This window comes from Gopherus evgoodei, chromosome 2 (genome assembly GCF_007399415.2).
Source record: "Gopherus evgoodei ecotype Sinaloan lineage chromosome 2, rGopEvg1_v1.p, whole genome shotgun sequence".
In the NCBI taxonomy this organism is placed as follows: domain Eukaryota; kingdom Metazoa; phylum Chordata; order Testudines; family Testudinidae; genus Gopherus; species Gopherus evgoodei.
In genome coordinates, this window is record NC_044323.1 from 80,139,059 (window position 1) to 80,165,962 (window position 26,904).

General features: G+C 39.4%; 1 protein-coding gene across 3 annotated transcripts in view; it reads left to right on the forward strand.

Annotated features, from left to right (window-relative positions):
- Positions 1 to 925: 925 nt before the first annotated feature.
- DNAJC13 (DnaJ heat shock protein family (Hsp40) member C13) overlaps positions 926 to 26,904 on the forward strand; it is a 106,460-nt gene continuing 80,481 nt past the window's right edge. For all 3 annotated transcript variants that reach the window (XR_003998858.1, XM_030551106.1, XM_030551107.1), the window contains exons 1-3: positions 926 to 1,174; positions 11,303 to 11,383; positions 26,613 to 26,688. Coding sequence is in view for 2 of the 3 variants with exons in the window: in XM_030551106.1 (XP_030406966.1) it covers positions 11,316 to 11,383; positions 26,613 to 26,688 (144 nt within the window). In the remaining variant the exon portion in view is untranslated. The remainder of the gene's footprint in view (positions 1,175 to 11,302; positions 11,384 to 26,612; positions 26,689 to 26,904) is intronic.

Here is a 26,904-nt window from a genome sequence, read left to right on the forward strand (position 1 = left end):
AGTAGAGGACATGGTCTGAAAAATGGAGGGAGCCATGATTATTGTAGGCATGTCAATGCTTGAGGCCTCGCCCCCCCCAAGTAGTCACAGTTCAACAATCACACTCCCAAAAATCATAAGGTAGGCTTAAAACACATGGCGATCTAAGAAATAATGGATGTGGACATCCTCCATTCAGCTTCCGTGTAACTATGTCTTACAGGCCCAAACCACCTTCCTCCCACTCACACCATCCTCACCCCCAAAGGTCCTTCTGAGTCCACCCATACCATTAGGGTGACCAGATGTCCCGATTTTATAGGGACAGTCCCAATTTTGGGTCTTTGTCTTATATAGGCTCCTATTACCCTCCACCCCATCCTGATCTTTCACGCTTGCTGTCTGGTCACCCTAATAACCATGACCCCTTCCAGTTCTCAGAGCCTCCTTCTCTGACCCTGTCCAGCTCTGCTCCCTGCCACACAACTTCCCCCAACCCCTCCTCTGTGTCCCACCCTCTTCAGCTCCTCCCCTCGGTGCCCCACCCACTCCCTGAGACCTCTCGAGCCCCCTCTCTTCGGTGCCCCGCCCCCCGACTGAGCCTCCGCAGCCCCCCACTCGATGGCCCGCCCACTCACTGAGCCCTCTCCAGCCCCTCCCCTCGGTGCCCCGCCTACTCACTGAGCCCTCTCAAGCACCTCCCCTCGGTGCCCCGCCCTCTCACTAAGCCCTGCCCAGTCCCTCCGCCTGTGCCTCGTCCTCTCACTGACCCCTCTCCACCCACCCTCCTGTGCCCCGCCCACTCACTGAGCCCTCCCGCAGTCCCTCTGTGCCATGCCAACTCACGGCTGCTCTCCGATTTGCGCATGCGCATGTAGGCTGCTGCTCGGTAAGGGAGGGGCCGTTTCGGGACGGGAAAAGGGATGGGGAGAGTCAGCTGACAGGGTCTCGTGACAGTGTGGGAACCGACTGTGCTTGCGCATAGAAGGCGTTTCGCTGCCGGAGTGAAAATGGCGGCCTCCAGCGCGAGAGTCTGAGCGGTTCAGAGAAACGGGGCGCAGCAGCTGCAGGGTGGGCGCTGCGCTCGGTGACGGCAGCAGCGTCTGGGTCTGCCCGCCGCCCTTATCTTCAGCGGCGGCTGCGGCCGGGGGGCAGCCGGGCTGGGGGAGTCCGGGCAGCGCAGCTCTTCGGCCAGGTAAATCCCTCGGGGCTCAGCGCCTGCGTGAGTAGCGGAATCCCGGGGTGTCCGGCCCGCGCCTGGCTCGCTCGGAGCGTGTGTGACTTCCGCTTGTCACACACTCACCAGGCGTCCACCCCTTCCTGCCCCGGGGGAGGCTGTCATACCCCCTCCTTGCCTCAGCACCTCACCCCCTCCTGCCCCTTTTAGGGGGTGGGATAGAGGAGGCTCATATTCATCTCTTGTCTCACCTGGAGGAGGATGGCACCGGGGAGGCTGTCATACACCCAGCGAAATCCCCTTTTTCTTCCTCCTTCCCCTCCCCCCTTTCTGAAAGAGGCTGTGACACTTGCCAAAAACTCCTCCCCAACTTTCCTTTTCCCCGACATCAGGAGAGACGGTAACACACACAGCAGAATCTGCTCCTCCCTGTGTTGGCTGAATCAGTTTTATCCCCCGAGGAGAGGAGGTAGTGGATGTCTGGCAAAATCTGCATCATCTTCTTCGGGGAGACTAGTAACCCCAATTAGTGTTTGTTTTTTAAACCTTCACCTGTTTTCCCTTTTCCACCACTGCAAGATCCAAATCTTTGGACACCATGGTGCACTCTAGAAATAATTTGAGGGTGGGTCACTTATTGGTGAGGCTGGTCTCTGTCCTCAACCGGAAATTGGACTTCAGGCTTCAGCAGTAGCTCTGAAGAGAACAAGCTAGATAAATGTATTTTAGTTCATATGATCTACCCAGTAAAGTGCATTCTCTATTCAATCCTGATGAGTTTGCATCCCTTCCTACATCAAATGTTCCAGGTCATCTGCCTTCAAATGTGACTTAAGTTTGTTCAGCTTTTCCATTGTGAACTGTAGATGATATTGGAGGGAGAGAACCTGCTTTTGCTATTAGGAACTGTTGCTCTCAACTTCAGTTAGGGGATGTAAATGATGGTAATTGAGACTAATAAAATCTTCATACACAACTGAATTCTCCACTGTTTGAGGGAGCTGAAAACACTGCTTGAAGATTAATCTGAAGGACATCTCCATTGTGCCCCTCCCCTCTTCCTTGCACACAAGTTAGACTTTTTTGCCAGAAGGGCTGAAAAGATAAAATTGAGTAAATGTTTCTCTTTTTACTGTTATTTAGTCTCATTTCTGGTGTTAATGATTATCTCAGGAAGTCTCTTTTCCTGTTTCCCTTCTTCAGTCTTGTAAATTGTGAGCCTCTGCTTCAGTTTATTTTTAGGAAAAATTTAAGTTTTGGGAATGAATTATTTGTTTTTGTTGGTGGTGGTATCTGTGCTCAATATGAAGTCTAGGGAGTGGGAGCATGAGTGATTCTGGCTTAATCCATTAATTTCAAGTCGAGGGGATGTGAGGAGCTACTCTTCTCACTATCTGTTAAACCACTACTTCATTTAGTAGCAGCATTTTGCCAGTGCTCATTTCTAAAAATAATAATAATAATAAAAAAACTATTTAAATGCTAAATTATACTGGGTTTTAGCCCAGATGACTTCATTAACTTGAAGCTTGGTCTGATCTGTATTAGTTGTACGGGGCCAAATTCTAAACCATGACATCAGTAATACATTCGGGTGAATATTTGAACTTCTTCGATAAACCATATTCAACAGCTTGCTGCAAATGGAAAGATAATGCGTAAAGACTCGTAAACTAAACACTTTCCCTACATAACCTATGAACACTTTTTTCCAAATTATTTTCTTTCTTCTGTTTGCTGCTGCTCTCATTCTCCTTATCTCCATAAAGCAGCTTAGTTTTAAAAAACAATAAATTCTGTATGTATGTTTGACTGTTTCTTTGAATGGTCTAGGATAATACTTTCCATGTGCTTACTTGTCTCAGGGATTGAATCATCAAGTATTTTCTGAATGTTCAAACTCTTGGCATTTCAGGAACAGTTCTTCTTAATGGTCAACATTTCAGATTTGACATAAGTGATATCAAACTAAGGAGATCTGATGAGTATCACTTTAAAAAAAAATTTCAGATCTTACTTTTAATAACTTCATCCATAAATCTTAATCAATACTCATCTATAAACCTTAACTTCAAATATGTATAAAGGAGTAACTTCATAGTAACACAGGTTTAATTTATGTGGCCTACATAGATCTTAGTTAAAAGATCTGAAACATCATTTAAACAAACTTTGGAACATATCACTACAACTTAATTTGATGATGGAAAGTTTGCAACTCTATACTTCCTCTTAAATCAAAATAAAAAAATCCACACTAGTCTTCATCCTGCCCTAGGCAACTAAATCTGTAATATTAATTATTGAAAAATATCTATTTAAGATCATATTTTGGTTGTTTGATAGTCTCGCGATTTTGTGTGTAGTCTTCATTTTTCCCACACATGAATTATACCCCAAAATATTTTGATCGTTTCACGAATTTTTCGTGAAAGAATTTTGGGCTGCACCAGTAACTTTTAAAATCCCCCGTATATAGCAGGGGTAGGCAATCTATGGGAAGCATGCCAAAGGTGGCATACAAGCTGATTTTCAGTGGCACTCAAACTGCCTGGGTCCTGACCACCGATTCGGGGGGGCTCTGCGTTTTAATTCAATTTTAAATGAAGCTTCTTAAACATTTTTAAAACCTAATTTACTTTACATACAACAATAAGTTAGTTATATATTATAGACTTGTAGAAAGAGACCTTCTTAAAATGTATTACTGGCACACAAAACATTAAATTAGTGTGAATAAATTAAGACTCGGCGCACCATTTCTGAAAGGTTGCCGACCCCTGGTACATAGTAAGAGACAAGCAATTGGATTTTCAAATAGTTGGGTTTATTTCTTTTTAAACATCAACTCCTGAATGAAACAGGCTGCTGTTTCAAAAACATGAAGTGGTAAAGTCTTGCCTGAGAGGTGCAGGGGGGGAATAGGTTTGTTTTACTTTTGAAAGTAAATATGTCAATACAGTAGTGGGAGAAAGGAGTGTTGCACAAAGGGGAGTGTTAGCTAGGATAATACTTAAGAGACTTGGCTGAAATGAAGCTTGCTTTTAGACAAAACGGTTGAAATTTTCTGGTATTTTTTAAGAGACTCGATGAAAAGGAAATTACTTTTCAGTCTTGTCTCTTATAATTGTATAGAGGGAACCAACACCATTAAAAAGCAGAATGCGCTGTACAAAAAGCACTTTGTTTATGACTTAGAGATAACTTTAAGCAGTATCTTTCAGAGATGCCATAAACTGTTTGTTTGGTTTTAGATCTTTAATAATCCTTGTAGAGGATAGGCTTAGGAGGTTCCAGCCCATGTCAATTGACAAACATCTGTTTATCTGGAATGAACTTGGTCTATCTGTATTTTGACTCTCCTAATTTAAAACTGAGTCAAGGATCAAGTATACAGACTGTTTTAGAAAGCCTATTCCTATCCCCTCCCTCAGTCTCTTCAGTTGCGCCTCTTTGCAGCTGGTCTCTATTGTCTACTCCATCCTCTGCTCAGTCTTGCTCCCTGCTTTTGTTACTCCTTTTAGGTAATCCCTTCCTATCTTCCCTTGTCTCCCACTGATGCCTTACTGGGGTGAAATTAATGAAGTGTACTGTATTACATAATAAATTCATACACAGGTATGATACCTGCAAACCATCACCGTTGGCTTTGGTTGTATGTTGCCCTTTCCCCACCCTGTGTCTGGCTTTTATAGATTGTATACTCTTTTTTGTAGAGCACCATTTTACTCTTTCGGGTCCTGCAGTGGTAGGCACTGTATAATCTTAGCCCCTACTTGCTACTGTAATGCAAATACTAAACATGTCACTTTGAAATACAAAAGATTGAAATAGCATAGATATAGGCTTTTGGGGAGTTTAAAAAAAAAAAGTTTCACTCGTGGTTCAAATTTTAGGTTCCGTTCAGGTGCATGAGTAACTTACGCTTGAGAACTCTTCCACTGAATTCAGTGGAACTGCTCACGAATGTGAAGTGCTTATATTTGAGTGTTTGGAGGATCAGGGCCCTAGTTTCTAACCATGAGTTATCAGCAGACTTCCCTGTCTAAAACAAAAACCTAAACAAAGATCCCTTTCCACTCTTAGCCAACACCTGATGGTATCCAGTATTGCAAAATTAAAATGGAACAGAAGGGTTAAAATTAGCGATGGCTTGTATAGGTGCAACCCCCCGGTGAGTGTTTTATGTAAAAATCTTAAGGCAGGGAACACGCAGCTTTTAAACTCTATTGAACCCTTTGTAGTAGATACATGACACTAGTATCTTTTTAACTCAGTACTGTATGCAATGCAAGGAAAATGCAAAGCTCACTTTCCCAATATTTCATTCATTCTTACAATACTGTAACAGCAAAATATTGCTAAATAAATTTTCTTGGTCTTGTGGGAAGCTTGTTTAACTTCCATACAGTAGTTTTATAAAACCTGGAGAGTGCATTAGAAAGTGCATGTGGAAACAAGTGGAGTTATTCCATGCTTCACTTTAACAAAAATAAAACAACTAGATGCCAAGTTGAAGATGGTATAGGTGATAGCTCAGTTGCATGTAATAGTAGTGCTAGGTTTCAGTATTTTTCTGGCCTCCAACACTTAAACTGTGGTGGAGAATTGTATGGATTACAGTGGTCCCTAAAAGCACCTGTCCCGATCAGATCCCAGTTCTGCTTTAGACACTGTAGAAACCCACTGAAAGAAAGTGTTAAGGACTGGCAACAATGAAGCTTTGCTTTTAGACAAAAAGGCTGAACATTTCTGGTAAAGAGAATCTCATGTCAGATTAAAACCTTTTTTTTTGTAACTGACAACATGCAACAGGTGAATGTAACTACTGGATGCAGGAGAGGGTGAATAAGATGAACATGATCTTGCAGTGACTGTGTATGCGATATAGTGCACCCCTACTTAGCTGTTATCACCTGGTTAGGCTAATTTAGTTCTAGTGTCCTATTATGGGTGTATATAATGCAGTGTGATACACCTATGCTTTGGTAAATTAGTCTGTCATGCACTTGTATTGCCCCCATTATTATAAGACTGGTCTACACTAAAGCTGTAAGTTGACCTAAGTTATGCTACTTCAGTTATGTAACTTACAAAACTGAAGTCTACACCGTGCTGTGTTAAGGGGAGGCACTCTCCTGCTGACTTACCTTCCACCTCTCAGATTTAGCCCATAGAATCTGAGCAACTCACAATCTTTAGAGTGCCTTAGCCTTGCAGGTAGGGAAGGTATGGCTGCAATTATTGCATATTCTCACTTGATGAGATCTGAGGAGCACGGAGAGTCTCCTTTCCAGAGAACTTTGTCTAGTGACAGGAGTTACAGTTCCCCTCTCAGTTCTTGCAAGTGGTAGGAAGCTTAAAACTGGGAAATGAATTCTGGTTTTGTCAAAGAATCATAGAAAAGTAGAGCTGGAAGGGACCTTGAACAGTCATCTAATCCATATCCTTCTGCTGAGGCAGTGACAGGTATATTTAGACCATCTCTGGCACGTGTTCATATCTCTAGTGGTGGGGATTCCACAACCACCTTGGAAACCTGCTCAAGTGCTTAACTATCTGTAGGTTAGATATTAGGAAGAATTAACTGTTTCTAAATCTCCTTGCTGCAGACTACTGACAAGCAAACTTATGTTGGAGGTTTTTCCTAAAGTACATTTACCTTTTTACATTCAGAAAACAGTTGCTGTGGATGGCTATTGGATGGCTCCAAAAGACTGTCCTAGTATTTATGTGCAGAAAACCTTAGTAAAACTGCTAAGTATCCCAGTAGCAAACATTTGTGAAAGCAATTTATGGCTGTGTTCGATATTTTCATTAAAATAATTAAGAGTAACATCAAAGTTGTAACATGCTGAGACAAAAGCCAAGAAAATCAAAATGATATATAACTGTCTTCCATTCACTAACTCAGTTCTCATTATCCTAACTTTTATTGGCTTGTGTCAATAGATGCTTGAATAAATAACTAAATATTTCTGGAGTAAATTGCCTAGGGGCCATGTAACCTGAATATTTCCCTTAAAATGTGCTGTTTGGTAAGATTGAAAGAATGGATGTATGTAGCCAGCGGGATATTAAACAAATGATTCATCTTCTCTTGAGCTAATTCATGGTTAGGAATATATCAGTTTGATGAATGTCACTGAACTGCTGTAATATCAGTGGGAGCCGTGAAGAACTCCAGAGATTTGAGATTGTTCCCTAAAATAATATTCCAGCATAGATACTGTTTGATAGAGCTGATATTAGACTGCTTTATGGTGTTGCATCTCAGATTTAGTGAAATATTTCCCACAGTTTAGTCTTGGTTCTGCTCTTGATTTTAAGTACTTGATGTTATTTACATTTCTAATTTACCGTAGACAAGCAAGTATATGGATACACGTTCATAGGTATGCATGTAGGCCTATAGGAATAGGATTTTGTCTCCCTTGCCCCTGCCCTGAGACTCTTACAACCTAAATGATCAATAACACTGAGTGATGGCAAGAAAATTTGTGAAGGTGTGGGAAGGGAAATGTGAAGGCTAATACCTTGATTCTATCCATTTGGATAGAATAGAGAATACCTTGTTCTCTGAAAAGTGGCCCTAAGAATTGCAAGACATTCACAATCTGCAGTACTTAATCTTATCATTAATTTATGCTAAGATATACATGCGTAAAAAATACTGGCAGATCAGACCTCAGATACTGGCACTTCAATTCAGGTGAATTTATTTTCCTGTGCTTACTCATAAATAGGGCATGTATTACAAAGAGAATTTACAGAGTCATGAAAAGTAAGGTGTAACACTTTCAAAAGTGACCTGGGCTCCTAAGTCCAATTGACTTTCAATGAATTAAGTGCTGAAGTCACTTTTAAAAATGGGGTTTAGGCATCTGAGTCATTTAAGTGCTTCCTCTTTTTTTAAGGACAATGCCTCAAATTCCTCATCGGGTTTGGTTCTGCATATCTAGTAATGATGTGCCTTTTTTCCATTCAGGAGTTCTAAAACTTTCCCAGAGTGGACCATGCTTATGGAGAGATACCTTGTTTAATTTAGGATGGCCTGTCCTTCCATTTGTGATTGTGTAACATCCCTGTAATAATTGCTTCCACAGAAAAGAAATTGTTTCCTGATATTAAACTTTTTAGCTGTCTTCTAATGCCACCTATGATTGGGGGATTGTTGTGCTGACTTCACCTAGTTTACATGGCAGTAAAACTAAAGTGCTTTGTCTTCATTGTATTTTTAGCTTGAAACAGCTCATGCATGTTGGTGTATATTTTACCTGGAGGTTACCTCTTTCAGCAGTGAAGACATGGCCTTAGGCCACGTCCAGACTAGGGTATTAAAATCGATTTTAGATACGCAACTTCAGCTACGTGAATAACGTAGCTGAAGTCGAATTTCTAAAATCGAGGTACTCACCCGTCTGGACGGCGCGGCATCAATGTCCGCTGCTCTCCGTGTCGATTCCGGAACTCCGTTCGGGTTGATGGAGTTCCGGAATCGATGTAAGCGCGCTCGGGGATCGATACATCGCGTCCAGACTAGATGCGATATATCGATCCCCGAGCAATCGATTTTAACCCGCCGATGCCGCGGGTTAGTCTGGACGTGGGCTTTGTGTCTCTAGTATCTTCTAATGTTTAACTGCTATGATAGGTGGCATAGGAAACCGGAAGTCTAGTTAGTTGTGGTAACCTACTTTTAGAGCTTACTTTTAAATACTCAATGTTGTAAATGCTACGTGATTAGAAACTATATAAGATTAGTTGGTGATAATTAGGTTTGTCTGATCTTGAGAGAGTCTTCCTTCCTCAGTTTTTTCCATCAAATGTGTTCAGTTAACAAGTAAAAATGCTGTCATCTTTGATCTAGACTCATCCTAGAATTGGAGAATAAAGCTGTTCCCTCCCTTGTAGTTCTGTCATCACTAAATTAGGGCTGTCAAGCAATTAAAAATGTGATTAATCAAGCGATTAATTGCAATGTAAATAATAGAATATCCATTTATTTAAATAGTTCTGGGTGTGTTCTAATTTTTCAAATGTGTTGATTTCAATTACAACACAGAATGCAAAGAGTACAGTGCTCACTTTATATTTTTATTACAAATATTTGCACTGTAAAAAACAAAAGATAATATTTTCCCAGCTCACCTAATATGAGCACTGTAGTGCAGTCTCTTTATCATGAATGCAGGGTTTTTTTGGTACATAATTCTACATTTGTAAATTCAACTTTCAAGAATAAAACAATGTAAAACTTTAAAGCCTACCAGTCCATTCAGTCCTATTTCTTGTTCAGCCAATCACTCAAACAAGTTTGTTTACATTTGCAGGAGATAATGCTGAAAGTGAGAACAGGTGTCCTCATGGCACTGTTGTAGTTGGTGTCACAAGATATTTACATGCCAGATGTGGTAAAGATTCGTATGTCCCTTCATGCTTCAACCACCATTCCAGAGGACATGCATCCATGCTGATTATGGGTTCTCCTCCAAAGCAGTGGGGACCGACACATGTTCATTTTCATCATCTGAGTCAGATGCAACCAGCAGAAGGTTGATTTTTTTTCTTTTTTTGATGGTTCAGGTTCTATAGTTTCTGCATCTGAGTGTTCTTTTAAGACTTTCGAAAGCATTCTCAACACCTTGTCCCACTCAGATTTTGGAAGGCACTTCAGATTCTTAAGCCTTGGGTTGAGTGCTGTTCGATATCTTTAGAAATCTCACATCAGTATCTTCTTTGCATTTTGTCAAATCTGCAGTGAAAGTGTTCTTAAAATGAACAACATGTGCAGAGTAGTCGTCCGAGACTACTATAACATGAAATATATGGCAGACTGCAGGTAAAACAGAGCTGGAGACATACAGTTCTCCCCCAAGGAGTCACTAATTTACTTTTTTTTCCCTTAAACAAGCATCATCAGATGGAAGCATGTCCTCTAGAATGCTGGCCAAAGCACGAAGGGACATATGAATGTTTAGCATATCTGGCATGCAAATACCTTGCAATGCCAGCTACAGAAGTCCCATGCAAATGTCTGTTCTCACTTCCTGGTGACCTTATAAATAAAAAGCAATAAACTTATCTCCTGTAAATGCGAACAAACTTGTTTGTCTTAGCGACTGGCTGAACAAGAAGTAGGACTGAGGGAACTTGTAAGCTGCAAAGCCTTGCATTGTTTTTGAGCACAGTTATATAACACAAAATCTACATTTGTAAGTTGCAGTTTCACGATAGAGATTGCAGTGCTGTACTTGTATGTGGTGAATTGAAAAATACTATTTTGTTTAATCTTCACAGTGCAAATATTTGTAATCAAAATATAAAGTGAGTAATGTACACTTTGTATTGTGTTGTAATTAAAATTAATATCTATGTTTTCAGATATTAATTTTAATTACAACACAATACAAAGTGTACATTACTCACTTTATATTTTGATTACAAATATTTGCACTGTAAAGATTAAACAAAATAGTATGAATTTCAATTGGTATACTATTAAAAGTGATTAAAACAACAATTAATCACGATTAATTTTTTGAGTTAATTGTGTAAGTTAACTGCAATTAATTGACAGCCGTACTAATAATATTCTGGAACTTGACTAAATTGTATTGATGAAGAGGAGCTGTTTACACTCCCACAGCTATAGTGTACAAAAGTAACAGGAGTGAAATTACCTTATGCAGTTAAGAAAACACACATACTTGATTCAGAGTAGACAAAAATCATATCAGACAATAAAACTAAATTGGCTTCCTTCTTTGGGAAGTTATTAAAGTGGAGGTTGTTTTCTGTGCACTGTCAGTGTGCGTACAGTAATACTGGTGTCTTTTAAGCAGATAGGAGTAATGCAGTATTGGCTACTCTTAGATCATTATATGCTGGTAAGAGGGAGGAGAAGAAATGAATACTAAGTATTCTGCATTCAGTGAATAGTTGAAAACCATATTCCTTCAAGTAGCTAAATCTGGGCAGTGGTCAAGTATCTCAGGAGATCTTAAATTGCAAACAGACCCAAGTGAAAGATAAATGAATTGAATCCTTGTTATCACATGTATTTTAGAGCATATTGGTGATTAGTGGTTGTATTTGGTCTTAATTAAGATCATAAGTATTAACATGAGATCTATTTTGTTTCAGGTCTGGGCACAAAATGAATATAATCAGGGAAAATAAAGATCTTGCTTGTTTCTACACAACAAAACATTCGTGGAGGGGAAAGTAAGTAGTTTAAAATCTATTACTTTGTCTCATGTCCATACAAAATACTGTCATGTATAGTCAAAATAGCTATTTCATCCTGTTTCTAATCTCTAATTGTGTACTCTCAAGTCTTTTAAAATGTTGTGGAGCTGAAAGCTCATGTGGTGTAAAGTCTCTGCTCTGACTTAGGGTGACCAGATAGCAACTGTGGGGAAAAAATGGGACAGGTGGTGGAGGGTAATAGACACATATATAAGAAGTCCCCCAAAATGGGACTGTCCCTTTTTAAAAATGGGACATCTGGTCACCCTACTCTGCCTCCTCAGAAGCCAGAACTCCTACTGTTTAACCATCTGCTCAGCTTGCCTTCATCCACTTCTGCTCCAATTCTCTTCTCTGTGCTGTAGGTTTCCCAGTTTTTGAGAGAGCACCTTTGGGCTATGCTGTCTGATTGTCTTGGTTTCTGTTGCACTGGTGAAATTAAAGTGACTAGTCCAAGTATTTTAAATAACATACATAAATAGAGATGTAATACATTTTCAAACTAGTACCTGAATATTTAGAAACTGCTTTTTCATGAGAGTCTTTTCCTTCTCATTTCCATTTTAATAGACGAGATCACTAGTCTGTACTTCTATTTGGACTGTATTGTTAAGGGTTAACTGCTGAACTACTAATGGAGATTATTTTGGGAACACCTATTCTGATGCAGTGTAGACAATTTTAAATCTTTTTCGCTAGGTAATGTAAAAAACCTTCCACTACTGCTGACACAATAGTGGATCTGAACTGGTCTTAGTGACGGTGGGAGCCTTACCATACGTGTTGCTCCAGCATTTGTCTTCAGTACCATAAGTTTAAATATAAGTAAGTCTGTGTTGGATACTGTTGCTGGAGCTCGAGAGCAGCATATCAGTGTTTTAGGCATTGATGCAGCTAAAGTAGTGTTGGTAGTAGTGGCAGATCTTTGTAAAAAATCTGTAGTATAGACGAGGCTTACTGTTCATGAGCCAAACAGAGACGTGGCAAATTTTCAGTGTATAATTTCCACGTGCCATTATGCTGTGACTGTTTGGATACTAAAGCAAAATGTAATGTTGTTGTATTTGAGGTTTTTGCAAATATAAGTCACAATTCAAAGTACAATAGTCATTAACTTTGTTTACTGATTGTAGTTTTAAAATGAAACCTAACTTTACCTCAGTCTTTGGCATATAAGTTGCCTTGTCTATTTTTAAAAGCAAATAATTATCCAGTTAAGTGTGCTTCTTAGAATGCTACAGAGGGACTTTAAGTGTTTGCTTTCTGGTACTTCAGCCTAAAAACAAACAACCATACACTGAGCTAAAGCTTTTTAAGATTATCATTTTAAAAATTCCATAAGACTAGGGGGCCATACTGTCACTTGTATTGAACATACAATGGTTACATATTATCTGAGAAAGGGTGGCATCCAGAAGTATCACTTCAGTGGTGACATGGAGAGGGACATAAGCCTCAGGTATGTGCATGTGTTTTTTTGTTTTCCTTCTTCCCAACTTTCAACCCAAACCTGAACTGAGGTGACATGATGCATTTAGAGCATACAATTGAAGTGTAAGGGGGGCGGGGGAGACGGATGGATGGACATGAAAATAGCTTTTATTTATTCATTGCCCCTCTGTCTCCTTGCATGATAAACTTAAATTTGGAGGCCTACACAAAAATAAAACTCAAATCCTGGGTTCCCTCCTACTACGATGATGACTAACTGACCTTCAACTTGGCAGCCCTGTGAAGTAGACTGGATAGTGAAGTTACCTCCCTTCGTATTTCCTGACATCATCTGCAATATTGCTGGCATATTTTTCAATTCAATGTTTGCAGTATAAAAATTTCTGAAATTCTTCTCTACCTGTTCTTAGAATGGGAATGAAACTAAACAGCATTCTTACTGGCAGCAAATCTTCCTGCAAAGTTTGACTGTTTCATAGTGCGATAGAAGTTCTTTAGTGTGTTTGTGTGAGGACTGCTTGAATTGATCCAGCACTCAACTGTTAGTAGCATTCACTGTAAAACTGTAGGGTAGCATCACTTTCATGCTGCTGCATTCTGAATTCTTAAGAGTACAATGCATTCCTCCTTGTTGGGGACATATATGGGGTTAGCTTGTAGACACGTTCTTGAACAATGAATTGAGGTTGAAACCTGATCACTTTTGGTAATATTCCAGAATTCAGGATCAGTGTCAGCTCATTCCTCAGCAAAGGCTAGGAGTACTGGGACAAAAGTGACCCACCACTGCTTGACTGAAGTAGCATCATGAATTCTTGGAAGAGGCCAAAGGAAGGACTGATGGCCAAGAAATCTTGAAATAAAACTTGCCAATATCTGACAGTTCTCTGTCCAACAACAATAAAGCCTGGCAGTTCCACTCAGTCTGCTCTGGGCTACATTATTACTGCCTTGATGCAAGGACAAAGCTCTGCCTTTAAGCCGCTTTACAGTGGTGACTTATCTCTGAAATCATGATTATTGCTAGGAGGTAAACTCTCAATTAAAATAATCATGGAAAAATTACTCAGACATCTTTTAAAAGGTGCATATGTTGCCTCAGGGTAATAAGAACAGAAACAGTGCTGAGCCTAATTAAAAACACACTATTAAAACAAATCTGTGTAATTAAATGGGCAAATGGACGTACATGCTGCTGCAACCACAGATTTACCTGTAAATACGTATTGGATTGCTGTGATGTCTTGTATGGACAAAGATATTTTAAAAAAAAATTTTTTTTTCCAATGGTGCTGATCACTTTGTCATTCCTGTTGATGTCAGTGACATCAAGGACACAAATGAGAACTGCAGGGATCAACACCTTTGCAAATCATGCCACTTATTATATAAAGAGCTGGTAGTGTTGCCTATAGCTAAGGTTGCCTAACATTTCCCATAATGCTCGGCTTTCAGTTGTTTATACCTTTTTGCCAAAGTTTTAAGTTGGGGATAAAATTTTTCCATGGTGGGTGTGTGCATGAGGCTGACTTCTTTTTTCTTTTTAAGTTCTAGCAAAAATGGTTCAGCTGGCTCCAAGAAGCAGGATGTGCAAATACATTGTCTTGTTCATGTTAAAAATTCTTCTAGCTGCTTCACTGAGGAAACCTTAGCACCACTATGCTTTGAAACAGGGATTTGAAGTTTGGCAATGGTGGGAGGGGGAAAAAGCACACTAGTGCCAGAGATGTGCCTCTGAGAAATCACCCAAATCTGGCCAAGTCATGAGCCTCAGAACACATGGGCCCACTTGTAAGAATTTGGCAGCTAAAGTCTCTAGAGTTTCTGCCTGTGCTGAACATCATTGATCTCAGGGCTGAAGGGATTGAGCAGGTGTTTTGCTAACTGCGCCTGTGGCTGCTGTGGTGCAGTGTACCAGAACTGAAATCAAGGAATATCTCCCTTGCGTTCAGTGCTCCACTGCTGGCCTCCAGGCCATACAGAAAAGGAAGGGCCACCTGACTCGAATGCAGAAGAGTGAGGAATTTGGGGTGTTGCAGGAGCCAGAGCGTATGGGGCTAGGTGTATTTAGTAGGAAAGTGGAAGGTGCTGGGGCATTGTGGGCATGTGGTTGGTTAGGAGCTGGGATACGGCACAGAAGAGTCTATAACCACTGTAGAACTCTCTCCCCTATAGAACCTGAAATTGAACCCAGCAGTCCTGAGTCTAAGTTCCTCTGCTAATAGCTATGAAGCACCCTGACGAAGTGTGTTTCACTCTGTTAGTGACTGGTCACAGAGAAAAACAGCCTACTACTGCTGCATGTTACTCTAACTCAGGCGGTACAGGTCTTTGCTAAAGGTCCTGTTGGTGCTGACCCAAGCTGCAGGTGCATAGAATTTTTTTTTTCCAATCAGGGAGTTGCATTTAAAAACCCCCAAACCTGTGATTAAAAACAATAGGATTGCAGAGTCAATCATTCAAATATTAGGAAAATAGCATGCGATAATATAATTAGACTGTATCTTGTGGCATGTGCACATGAGGACTGAATTAAGGTTGCACAGGAACCCTTCATTCTGACATTTTCTAACTCTTGAGTTTGCAACTTTAATGCTCTTTTAATATAAGCTCTTCTGTGTGTATAAGTGTAAAGGAGAAATATATATGCTTCAATTACATTAAAACCCAGTCATATGTGTCACTAAATCTGTACTAGGCCCCAAATTGTGTTTAAACTTTTACTAAAGCAATTTTTTCCCTAAAGCATCACTTATTACAATTAATTGGACTTGTTCGGGGTACTGTTGTAGTGCACGCATTTTTGACTGTTAGCAACTGTCGGGATTTTGTGATAACTGTTCTTAACTTGAATCTTTGCTTACAAATAAGTGTATAATGTCTGTCTAGAGCATATCCTATCAAACTTTACAGGCAGGACAACTTATGAATGTGAGACACTGTATTCTTAAAATATATGCACACCAAATTGTGTTTTCTATTGGAGTTCAAGGGAAAATGGTACCTACTTAAATGTGGTTGACCTCGTGTTTGGAGGCCTTTTTTTAAAAAAAAATTATGTATGGAATGTGTAATGTGAAAAAGGAGCTGTCTGGATGGCTGAAGATTTTGCTGCACAGGGCCAGATGTGCATTGATACAGACTTCTAGTTCTAAAAATTTCCCCAGATTCAATGTGCTCAAAAAAAAAAAGGTGAATTTTCTTAGTGGCAAAACAAATATTCAACATTTTGAATGAATAAACTAAAAGTTCTTGATTTCGCGTAAGAGGCATTTTAAATTTAGAGAATATCATTAACTAGCAATGGGTCAGTTAAAGCCATTCTGATGAAGTGGTAGCTTTTAAAAACATAGTTTTTAATTTTTTGCTTTATGTCAGTGTGAAGATCTGAGCAGCAAAATTAAAATCTTCTATAAAAAGCTGTTTTCATATAGAAATTTAGCTACATGTCTATTTAAACTTTTTTGTAGGCAGTTTTATGGTACAGGCTGTATCTGAAACAAAGTGCTGGCTTTAACTGGTACTGGAGTTTATCCTACAGTGCTGTTACATACTAGATGATAAATATGAAAACTAACTTCATAAAATCACCAGAATCTAAAACTGGCACACACCAGCCTCTTCTCATACTGTGTGTGCAGATGTGGCAGCAGTAGAAATCTATCTGAAGATCTCAGACACCCGAATTTCTGTGATAAATAGGGTTTCAGCTTCCTGAATGAAGGGGTGAGATACAAACATGGCAGTTTTTAGAAAAGACTGTGCTCCAGGCTTTTCTCCTGGAGTGCAGTGAAGAGACTTTTGGATAGCCAAAATTCTGTCTTGCGTCCCTGACAATAGAACACTGTTGGGATTCAAGTCTGAACAGCGTCAAGGAAGAAAATTGGATTTTCTGTGATGTAGTCTGCATTTTTATAGTTAAATTACAAAACACACATCTTGTTCCTAAGCCTATAGGCACATCTTCAATAATTAAAACAGTTTGTTAATCTTGATTTAACATACTGCAAATTATTGTCTGCATGAAAGGACACTCCTGAACTTTACAACTATTCCATTTTAAATTCTGTGGCAATGTCGTTGGGGGGGGCGGGGGAAGAGAAGGAAACAAAGGCTATCTTTAAATACAAAATCCTCTTCTCCACCAGCCTCATAAGGTTAAAAAGTCTGAGTGAACAGGGGTTTTGTTCCATGCCCTAAATGCCAACAGACTCTGGTTGTTTCTGACCAATGGGGCAAGTGAAATCCAGAATCAAGAGCTCTCCATTGAAAATACCCTCCCACCATCTACCAAGGTTCCAGTACTGTCAACTGGTGTTGAATCTTGACTGCCATAATCGTCTTGGTGAGAAATGGTCTTTCTGGTAACTAGAACCTAAGCTATATGAGGTAGTAGTTCTCCAGCTGTAATTCATAAAACATTTGCTCACAATCTATAAAATGTATGACAGACTCTGAAATTGAAGCCAGCACCTTTTTACAGTTCTGCAGGTGAACAAACTGCTGCAACAAAGGTCATGCTAGCCTATAAAGTTAAAACTTCCTTATTCTGCTTTTTTGTTTTGTGGAATAATCAAGTTCATCTACACCATCTTTTGCTATATAATACTAGTGGACTCTTTCTGAATTAAGTGTATATTGAAATGCTGCTGAAAAGCCTAGAATAGGGACCTTATTCCATTGTTGTGGTCAGCATATAAAATGTCCTGCCTGCAGGATCATCTGTGTTGTGACATACAATATTCCATTTAATTCAGTGGGACACCTGATGTTGAGAAAATTCTTCTTCTTCTAAGTAGTGAATAAAGTATAGATGCAAAACAAAATTAAATTGGGGTTCTGCTTGCTGAATTAAATCATTCCACCTTGATTCCAAGGCATAATGAGTCAGAATTTCGTACTAGCTCTTGGTAATCTTTACTATTCACTGGTTAGTAGTATTGGTTCAGTTTTTCCTATTTTTTACTGTTAGAACAAGAAACCACCTAGTGAATGGACACAATGAACAATAAAAATGAGTTAAATCAGACTGATATAGAACCATGTTATCAAATGCTTTGCCCATCAGTCCAGAAGCTTCTAGATTTTAGCAGAGCAAGTCCCCTGTAATTCACAACTCCATCCATTCACCTTTCTGCAGCATGCACTTGATTACATCCAATAGCCATATTGCTCTAGTGATCAATAATTCCACCCATTCTCCTTCTCAGTTTTCTAGAACATTATATAACATTTCCTAAAACATAAAAATATTGAACTCCATTCCCTCACTTTGTTAGAATAAGTAAATCTTTCAGATTTTTGGAGCCTGTTTCTCAAATCAAACTTTCAAATATATTTGTGTAAATGAGTAACATAGAATTTTTAAAAAATGAAAACTCTATTCAGAAACAAGTTAAATTGATTTATTCTCTAGTTCTTAGGCAAACTTTCCATTTACACCTTTAAAAAATCAATAGAAATGGGTCTGATTTCTGAGAACTACTTTTTAAATATAATATTTGACTGTTTCATTGTCCCTCTTAAACACTGTAACACACAGGGCTGTTAGGTATTAACACACCTTGGGTATGGGAGGCACATTCTTTCTTTTTGTGGCTTTCTGTGGAACTTTGTTAGACAAGGATGTTCCAGTACTTTCCAATACTTCCAAACCTGTACATGGACTACACAAATAACTTGTTAAAAAGAAATTACAGCTTGTCTTTTTAAAAAGGCGACAAATCAGTTATCAAAGTGGAGACGTAATTACTCAGTCCACTAAAGTTGCTGAGAAGCTGTTAGAGTGGGAAAGAGAGCCTCCCACAGCACTAGCCACTGTAGCTGGATTCAGTTCTCTACCCTGCCATTAACTTCCATGTAACTTTGGGCAACTCATTTAACCTCTCAGTACTTCAGTTCCCCATCTGTAAAATGGGGTTAATGCTCCCCTCACAGGATGTTGTGAAGATTGCCATGTTTTGAGATCTACTGATGAAGAGCCTTATATAAGAAATGGGTATTAAGTCAGTGATATCTGATTTGTCTGACTGGCATTCTGTAGATTTTTTTTATGATGCTAATAACATTATGTATACATCAGCCAAGTGAACAGAGAATCCCTTATCTGTGGTTCATGAAGAGGTAGGTTATCAATTTCTAATTTGTTACATTTTTGTAAAGGGGTCAAGTTTTTGACTTAACATAAAATTACTGGAGGCTTTGAGTGAGATCTTAACTAGCTATCCTTAGGAAAGGCAGATCTGCTGCTGTATTAGAGCCTTAACTGGAGTGGTTGTACCCTTCTGTGACTATTATGCTAATAATGAACATGAGGCCTTTTGGACTAGACAGCTTTTAGCATTAATGGATGTTGAATATGGAGGAACATTCATAGGCATTTCTTAAAGAGCATGCATTAATGTTGCTGGTAAGATGGTTCAACTAAGCCTATCTTGCTGCTTGCATTGGCATAAATAGAGGGAATTGATTAGGATGATGCATAGAGGCTTCCATGTTGAGAACTTGATACTGATGTTGCCATAGATCTTCATGTAAAAGCTGGAAATAAAGGAGCAGCTTAGTGGTTTTGTTCTGTTTTGTACAGCACCTAGTACAATGGGGGTCCTCTGCCATGACTGAGGCTCCTAGATACTATGCAAATAACTAATAGTTCACTGTCTGGCACTTCTGTCCCCACTGCTGTTGATATAGAATGGTATTGCAAGGTACTGTGCTCCTGGCTTACAAACATGAACCATTCCTTCTCCCTTTCTATTAAGAGATCTTATTTTTCTGTTCCTGAACTTTCAGGAGCCTGGATTAGTGAATCTGAGCCCAGAAAGGACTCATAGACTCTAGGACTGGAAGGGACCTCGAGAGGTCATCGAGTCCAGTCCCCTGCCCTCATGGCAGGACCAAATACTGTCTAGACCATCCCTAATAGACATTTATCTAACCTACTCTTAAATATCTCCAGAGATGGAGATTCCACAACTTCCCTAGGCAATCGATTCCAGTGTTTAACTACCCTGACAGTTAGGAACTTTTTCCTAATGTCCAACCTAAATCTCCCTTGCTGCAGTTTAAGCCCATTGCTTCTTGTTCTATCATTGGAGGCTAAGGTGAACAAGTTTTCTCCCTCCTCCTGATGACACCCTTTTAGATACCTGAAAACTGCTATCATGTCCCCTCTCAGTCTTCTCTTTTCCAAACAAAACAAACCCAATTGTTTCAGCCTTCCTTCATAGGTCATGTTCTCAAGACCTTTCATCATTCTTGTTGCTCTTCTCTGGACCCTTTCCAATTTCTCCACATCTTTCTTGAAATGCGGTGCCCAGAACTGGACACAATACTCCAGTTGAGGCCTAACCAGTGCAGAGTAAAGCGGAAGAATGACTTCTCGTGTCTTGTTTACAACACACCTGTTAATGCATCCCAGAATCACGTTTGCTTTTTTTGCAACAGTATCACACTGTTGACTCATATTAAGCTTGTGGTCTTCTATGACCTCTAGATCTTTCTGCCATACTCCTTCCTAGACAGTCTCTTCCCATTCTGTATGTGTGAAACTGATTGTTCCTTCCTAGGTGGAGCACTTTGCATTTATCTTTATTGAACTTCATCCTGTTTACCTCAGACCATTTCTCCAGTTTGTCCAGATCATTTTGAATTTTGACCCTGTCCTCCAAAGCAGTTACAATCCCTCCCAGTTTGGTATCGTCCGCAAACTTAGTAAGCGTACTTTCTATGCCAACATCTAAATCATTGATGAAGATATTGAACAGAACCGGTCCCAAAACACACCCCTGCGGAACCCCACTTGTTATACCTTTCCAGCAGGATTGGGAGCCATTAATAACTACTCTCTGAGTACGGTTATCCAGCCAGTTATGCACCCACCTTATAGTAGCCCCATCTAAATTGTACTTTCTTAGTTTATCTATAAGAATGTCATGCGAGACCATATCAAATGCCTTACTAAAGTCTGGGTATATCACATCCACCGCTTCTCCCTTATCCACAAGGCTTGTTATCCTATAAAAGAACGCTATCAGATTAGTTTGACCCGATTTGTTCTTTACAAATCCATGCTGGCTATTCCCTATCACCTTACCACCTTCCAAGTGTTTGCAGATGATTTCTTTGATTACCTGCTCCATTATCTTCCCTGGCACAGAAGTTAAACTAACTGGTCTGTAGTTAGACATTTCGGTATAAGCTGTAGTCGCATTCCTTTTCCAGATTCTTGATTTAAGTTTATTGCCTTTGCTATAGATCTTGTCCAGAAAGGCTCCCAAAAGGGAGCCATCAGGTTAAGTGACTTAATTTTTAAAGTCCTCATTCAAGTTGCTAGAGATCTCCCTGTGACCTCTGACCCTTCTTTGATCTCTGAATACACCTCTCACAGATAATGGCCTTGTGCCTTAGCCTGTTCTGCAGTGGAATCCTGTGATTCTCCTTTTCCAGGATTGTCTTCACTGCTGTGTTTAAGTCATGGTATAACTTGAGTGTTGGCCCTATTCCAGCTCATGTCCACATTCTCTAGCTGGAATTAGGTGGGACCTTAAATTCAAGTTAGCTGGCCTGTTGGGGTCTGGGTTAAATCTCCAGTGCTGCTGACAATCCAGTACAGTAGTGGGGATTCAGATACCCAGCTCAAGTTAGCACAAGTCATCAGCTGCTAATCCAGTCATTTTATTGGCAAGCAAGACCTTATCTTCACCGTTAAAGATGCATTTTTACTTTTGGCTTGTGTAATATTTTTTTCTTCACTGCAATAGGTAGCTCAAATGAGTGGCCACATACTGTGAAACTATCCACTGATTTAGGCCTCATCTTCACTGCAAAAGTAGAGATGGCCTTGCCTGCCCTATAGTCTTTGTCGGCTTAGAGATTCAGTGTAAGCTGACAGAGTTCTTCAACCAGCAATGCTAGCTAAACAGACAGACGCACTCTTTTGTGTGAGCATAGCTGTCTACAGCAGGGTTTTTGCTGGCATAGCTGTTGGGGGGGGGAGTGTGTTTTGTTTTCATGCTCCTAGCCAACATAGCAATGCTGGCAAAACTTTGAAGTGTAGACTAAGCCTGTGTGACGTAAGTGAGCTCTTCATTTCTCAAAAATACTTGCTTTGTGTAGAGGGGCCTTAACTATATTTGGAAGAATTATAGTTAAGGTACTGATCTACCACCAGGTAGTTAGTTTTTTTTTTTTTTTTTCCTCCTACTACTAAAACAATTAATGCTTTTCCAGACCTAGTTCACTTTATTTACTATTTGTTGCAACCTACTCTTCAGTTTAATTGACAGTTAACTACTTTTGGTGATAGTGCTATGGTCTGCTCAGAAGTTTTTGTAAATTCAGATTGCGTCTGTATGCATCATTGCAAACCAGAGGATTGAAGGTTTTGTAAAAGTAGCTAAACTGTAAAGGAAGCAGCTTAGGTGCAACTCCATAAGAGGGTGAGAGAGACATCACACTACAGGCAGGAGCCCCTATCCCTCCCCCTCACCCCCTGAAACCAAAACAGCTCCTCAAACTTGTTAGGGGGCTTATTCCTTTACCCTCTTACTTCCCTGGTCCTTCTTGCATGAACAGAGAGAAACAATACCCAAAGTCCAAAGGTGCAAACAATTCAATGTTTATTGGGGTGAACTTCCAGCAAGCATGAGTTTAGTTTCCCTCCTTAGTGTCCCCCTTCCCAGCTCTGACACCACAGAGCCTTGTCTGTGTCCCTGTTTCTGTTCCCATTTCCCCCTTTAGTAAAACATGATCCCAGTTCTCCCATCCCCAGTCCCTGTTCCCATTTCCCCACCCTCCTTTACTTCCTGATTGAATGCAGACTATATAGTAAAACCTGAGTTTTGCTTAGCTATTCCTTAACCAATCATTTTACTGAAATTTAACTAACCAATCCTAACATATTGTAACATGGTTATTTAACCAATTATATTCCACCACCTTCATTGTTTACACCCAACAAAATTAATTATACAACAGACAAACAACTACAGAACCAGACAGAGACCATGCAAATAAACATGTAAAACAATACAGAAGTGAGGATTTCACAACTGCATCTATATAGCCATAAGGGTTTTCCAGCTGTGTCTATTGATAAGTTAGTTCTTACCAGACAGGATGCTATCAAACTAAGTTTCCTTTTATGTCTGCTAGGCTCTTCCTTTCCTCTGGAGGTGAGAGGTATATCAGGACAGGATTGTATTCCTAATAGCACCTTATTTCAGTGTGACTAGTTTGGAATGTGAGGATGTGACCATACACTTCCCAGCTTATGGCTGCCTTTGCTGCTTAGCCGAAGAACCGGGCCTCAGATTATCACAGTAAAAGAAGGCCATTACACAGACAGACAGTGATTTTTTTTTATTCTTTCTTTTATACCTCTACAACTAGCTAAGTGATAAAAATACACCTAAATTCTTAAAGTATAGGCCTTTGCAGACAGGCCTGAATATCTATATCCTAATAAAATTGTTCTTCCATGGTGTATGAAAATTTGATTGCAGAGGAGGAGAAGGGGGTCCGTGCAGCCACAAAATGTAGAGTTATGTGGGACCTCGGATATATAGGATGATGTCCATGCTATGGCATTCTTGACAGCCATACACCTAACTCACATTTGAAAGATGTAAATGTAAGTTATCATTTTGTTCACCTCTCCGTGATTATACAAAGTAAATATTTTATCTAATTCTAGAACATAAAGCAGAATTCTTGTATTTCGACATCCTGACTCCTAACAGAGCTAAGCAGCGAGGAGAACAGAATGGTAGTTTTGACAATTTTCCTGTAAGGATAGAATAGATGCCATGAGAATTTGCATTCATGGGTCTCAAGTTTTTATAGGATAAACAGTTTCTATTCAAAAGCTCTTTCTGGGTACTCCAAGTATTTGAATTGTCAACTGTTTCTGTATTTGCACCTTATTTTATTTTTAAACAATGATTTATATTGTATACCAAATATAGTAGAAGTTAGTAAACACTTCAGAAGTTCATTTAACTTGCTCAAAGTCGCATCTAGTTTCTTGCTTTCCATCATCCCTCAAATTATAGCTTCTAAATGTTCAGTACTGTCATTGGAAATATAGTTTAATGTGCGTAATTCGTAGCATGCAAAAAAGACTGAGCAAATGGGAAGTGTGTAAATCCTTCCTCAGACTAAACGGATTTGATTTACAATCAGGCATTAAATACTAATATTTCAAAAGGATATAATGGTGTAACTGACAAAAGCAAGGAAATATAATTAAAAGTAACTTGTAAAACTAGTCTCGGGGTGGGTGGGGAGGGGAAAGTTATTTCTAACATGGTGACTAAACATTAGGCAATATTGAAATGAAACCTTGAATGAAGGTAACTGTCTAAAATTTCTCCTCCTAGGGTTGCTTGTTTCTGAAGATACTCGTAACTAATTGAGGAATATCTTTCAAGTAGTAAAACTAAGTGCTGCCAGACACTTACTGACTTGTCACCTTTTAGAAATCTTAAACTGGCTTGTGTGTGAAATACTAATTGAAGGAGCTTCTGGAAACTACCTCTTTCACTTGGTCATTTAACTTTCTGTTCACCCAAAGCCTCTTACTTCCAGGCACCTCATCACTTGAATAGAGACTAAAGATCATTGTATCACACAGTATACATATGCTGTTGTCATAGTATCTTTCCCTATTCTGAACCTTAGCGTCCAAAATATAGGTACTAGCATGAATTCCTCTAAGCTTAATTACCTGCTTAGATCTGATAAGCTGCCACCAATCAGGAATTCCAGTGCCTGATACACTCTGGTCCCCCCAAAACCTTCCCTGGGGACCCCCAAAACCCAGACCCCCTGGATCTTAACACAAGGAAAGTAAACCCCTTTCCTCACCGTTGCCTTTGTCAGCCTTCCCCTCCCTGGGTTACCCTGGAAGATTACTGTGATCCAAACCCTTTGAACCACGATACAGAGAAATTAGGTCTCCTGGAGAGAGAGACAGATTCACGCTCTGTGAATCTAAAACAAAGGGATTCCACCCTTCCCCTTCCTTCTCCTTCCCTGTTAAGTACAGACTTAATTCCCTTGAGCCTCAACAAGGGGGAAAAATCAGACAGGTCTTAAAAGCAAAACTTTTAATAAAAAGAAAGAAAAAAGTAAAAGGTCTGTCTCTGCAATTTAGATGGTAAAAAGTTACAGGGTCTGTCAGCTTAAGAAATTGGAGAAATAGCCTCCTCCAATAGAAATACAATTTAAAATACTTCCAGCAAAATACACACTTGCACATAAAGGAAAACCGATAAAAAGACTATAGTGCCTTTCTACCTTTATACTTACAACATTGGAATAGAAGATTAGAGAGCCTGTAGGTACATGTGCTCACTCTCAGAGCCCAGAGAGAACAAAGCAAAACCCAAAAAACACAAACAAAGGCTTCCCTCCACCGAGATTTGAAAGTATCTTGTCTCCTGATTGGTCCTCTGGTCAGGTGTTGCAGGTCACTGTTTGTTTGTTAACCCTTTACAGGTAAAAGAGACATTGACCCTTAACTATCTGTTTATGACAGCTGTAAAGAACAACTTCACTTTGAGATCCTCCTCCAGTTCACTTGTCCATTCACTGAAAAATGTATCTGCCTGCTTGCCTCTGCGATTCAAAGGAAATCTTTACTGTTTACCCTTTCACCATGATCCATAGAAAAGTGTCTCCTTAATACATCCTCTGCTGATGAAAAATCCCACTATGTCTGCCTTTATCCATAGTTAATGATCAGCCATGAAATGCACTCCTGCCATACCGTTTTTAGTCACATTGAGTAGAGGGCTCTTGATAGCTGAAACATGCTGAGGAATGTGAATGTCTTTAATATGTCTGAAGTCTATATGTAAAATATACCTAGTTACAATAATTACTAATTTTGATGAATTATAAATGGGCAGAGAAATAGGGTGTGATTTAAAGAAATTTGTAGAACTCTAATTCCAGATTTCTAGCTCTTGTATTTGCCTAAATATTAAAATACAGACACAGACATTGATCTTGAAGTTAGAGGTCTTGAGTTTATTTTTAAATAAGGTTTGTATAGATGCTATATACTCATGTGCTTGCTGCAAACCCTAGCAGTTGGTAGATTTGGACCAGTTGGCTTTTCTTTGAACCACACAAACCATCGAACTTCTGGTGCAGCTTTTGTATACTTTGTTGTTTGCTAAATTAGATCAATATAGTTCCTTGGAGAAAAGTATTCATGTAGTGACTTTTATTTGGAAGCTGTGTTCTCCATTCAGAATTGTCTCAACTTAAGCTATTTTAAATTTGTAAATATCAGTTTTCTCCCTAAATTTTTTTTGCCTTTCTACATATAGTCATGTTGGTGAAAATATCCATTGCAAGTTTCCCATTATCCTAACATGTCAATGCACATTATTTAAGCTTTTCGGCTTAGCTCTTCTTGTGTTTGGCAGGGAGGGAGAGACTGCTGCAACAATTTAAATATTTGTAAACCTTTCCTTCTGTTCACCAGGCACATTGAAAAAAGAGGCAAACATGAAGGAATAAAAGGGTACTCTAGCAAACTTAATCCTTTCTATTGAGCAAATTGCATACTCACTTAAGTCTGGCCATATTAATTGTAATGGTTAGTGACTATGATTAGGCCTATGTTGGTTCTTTCCTAATGGGAGATTGTGTATTTATAGTAGAATATCTGTACATATTGTTTTTTATGAGATTTCAGGAAAATACTTTTAAACTAAATACTTTTTTTGGTATGTTTTAGGTATAAGAGAGTCTTCTCAGTTGGAACCCATGCCATCACTACATATAATCCGAACACACTAGAAGTTACAAATCAGGTAATGATAAATGTAGTTATAGCCTTCTTGGATACCTTAAGATATCCTAATGCAATCTGAGTTCATGTTAATACTCTTCTGACTTTTTCTTGTCCTCTCCTTAGTATTGAGTGTGGTCAGCTATATTTTACAGAGGGTTCTCTTTTGTGTAAACACTAAACATAACCAAAAGGGGTATCGGTAACACTAATTTCATGATTGGGCACTGCAGTGCCC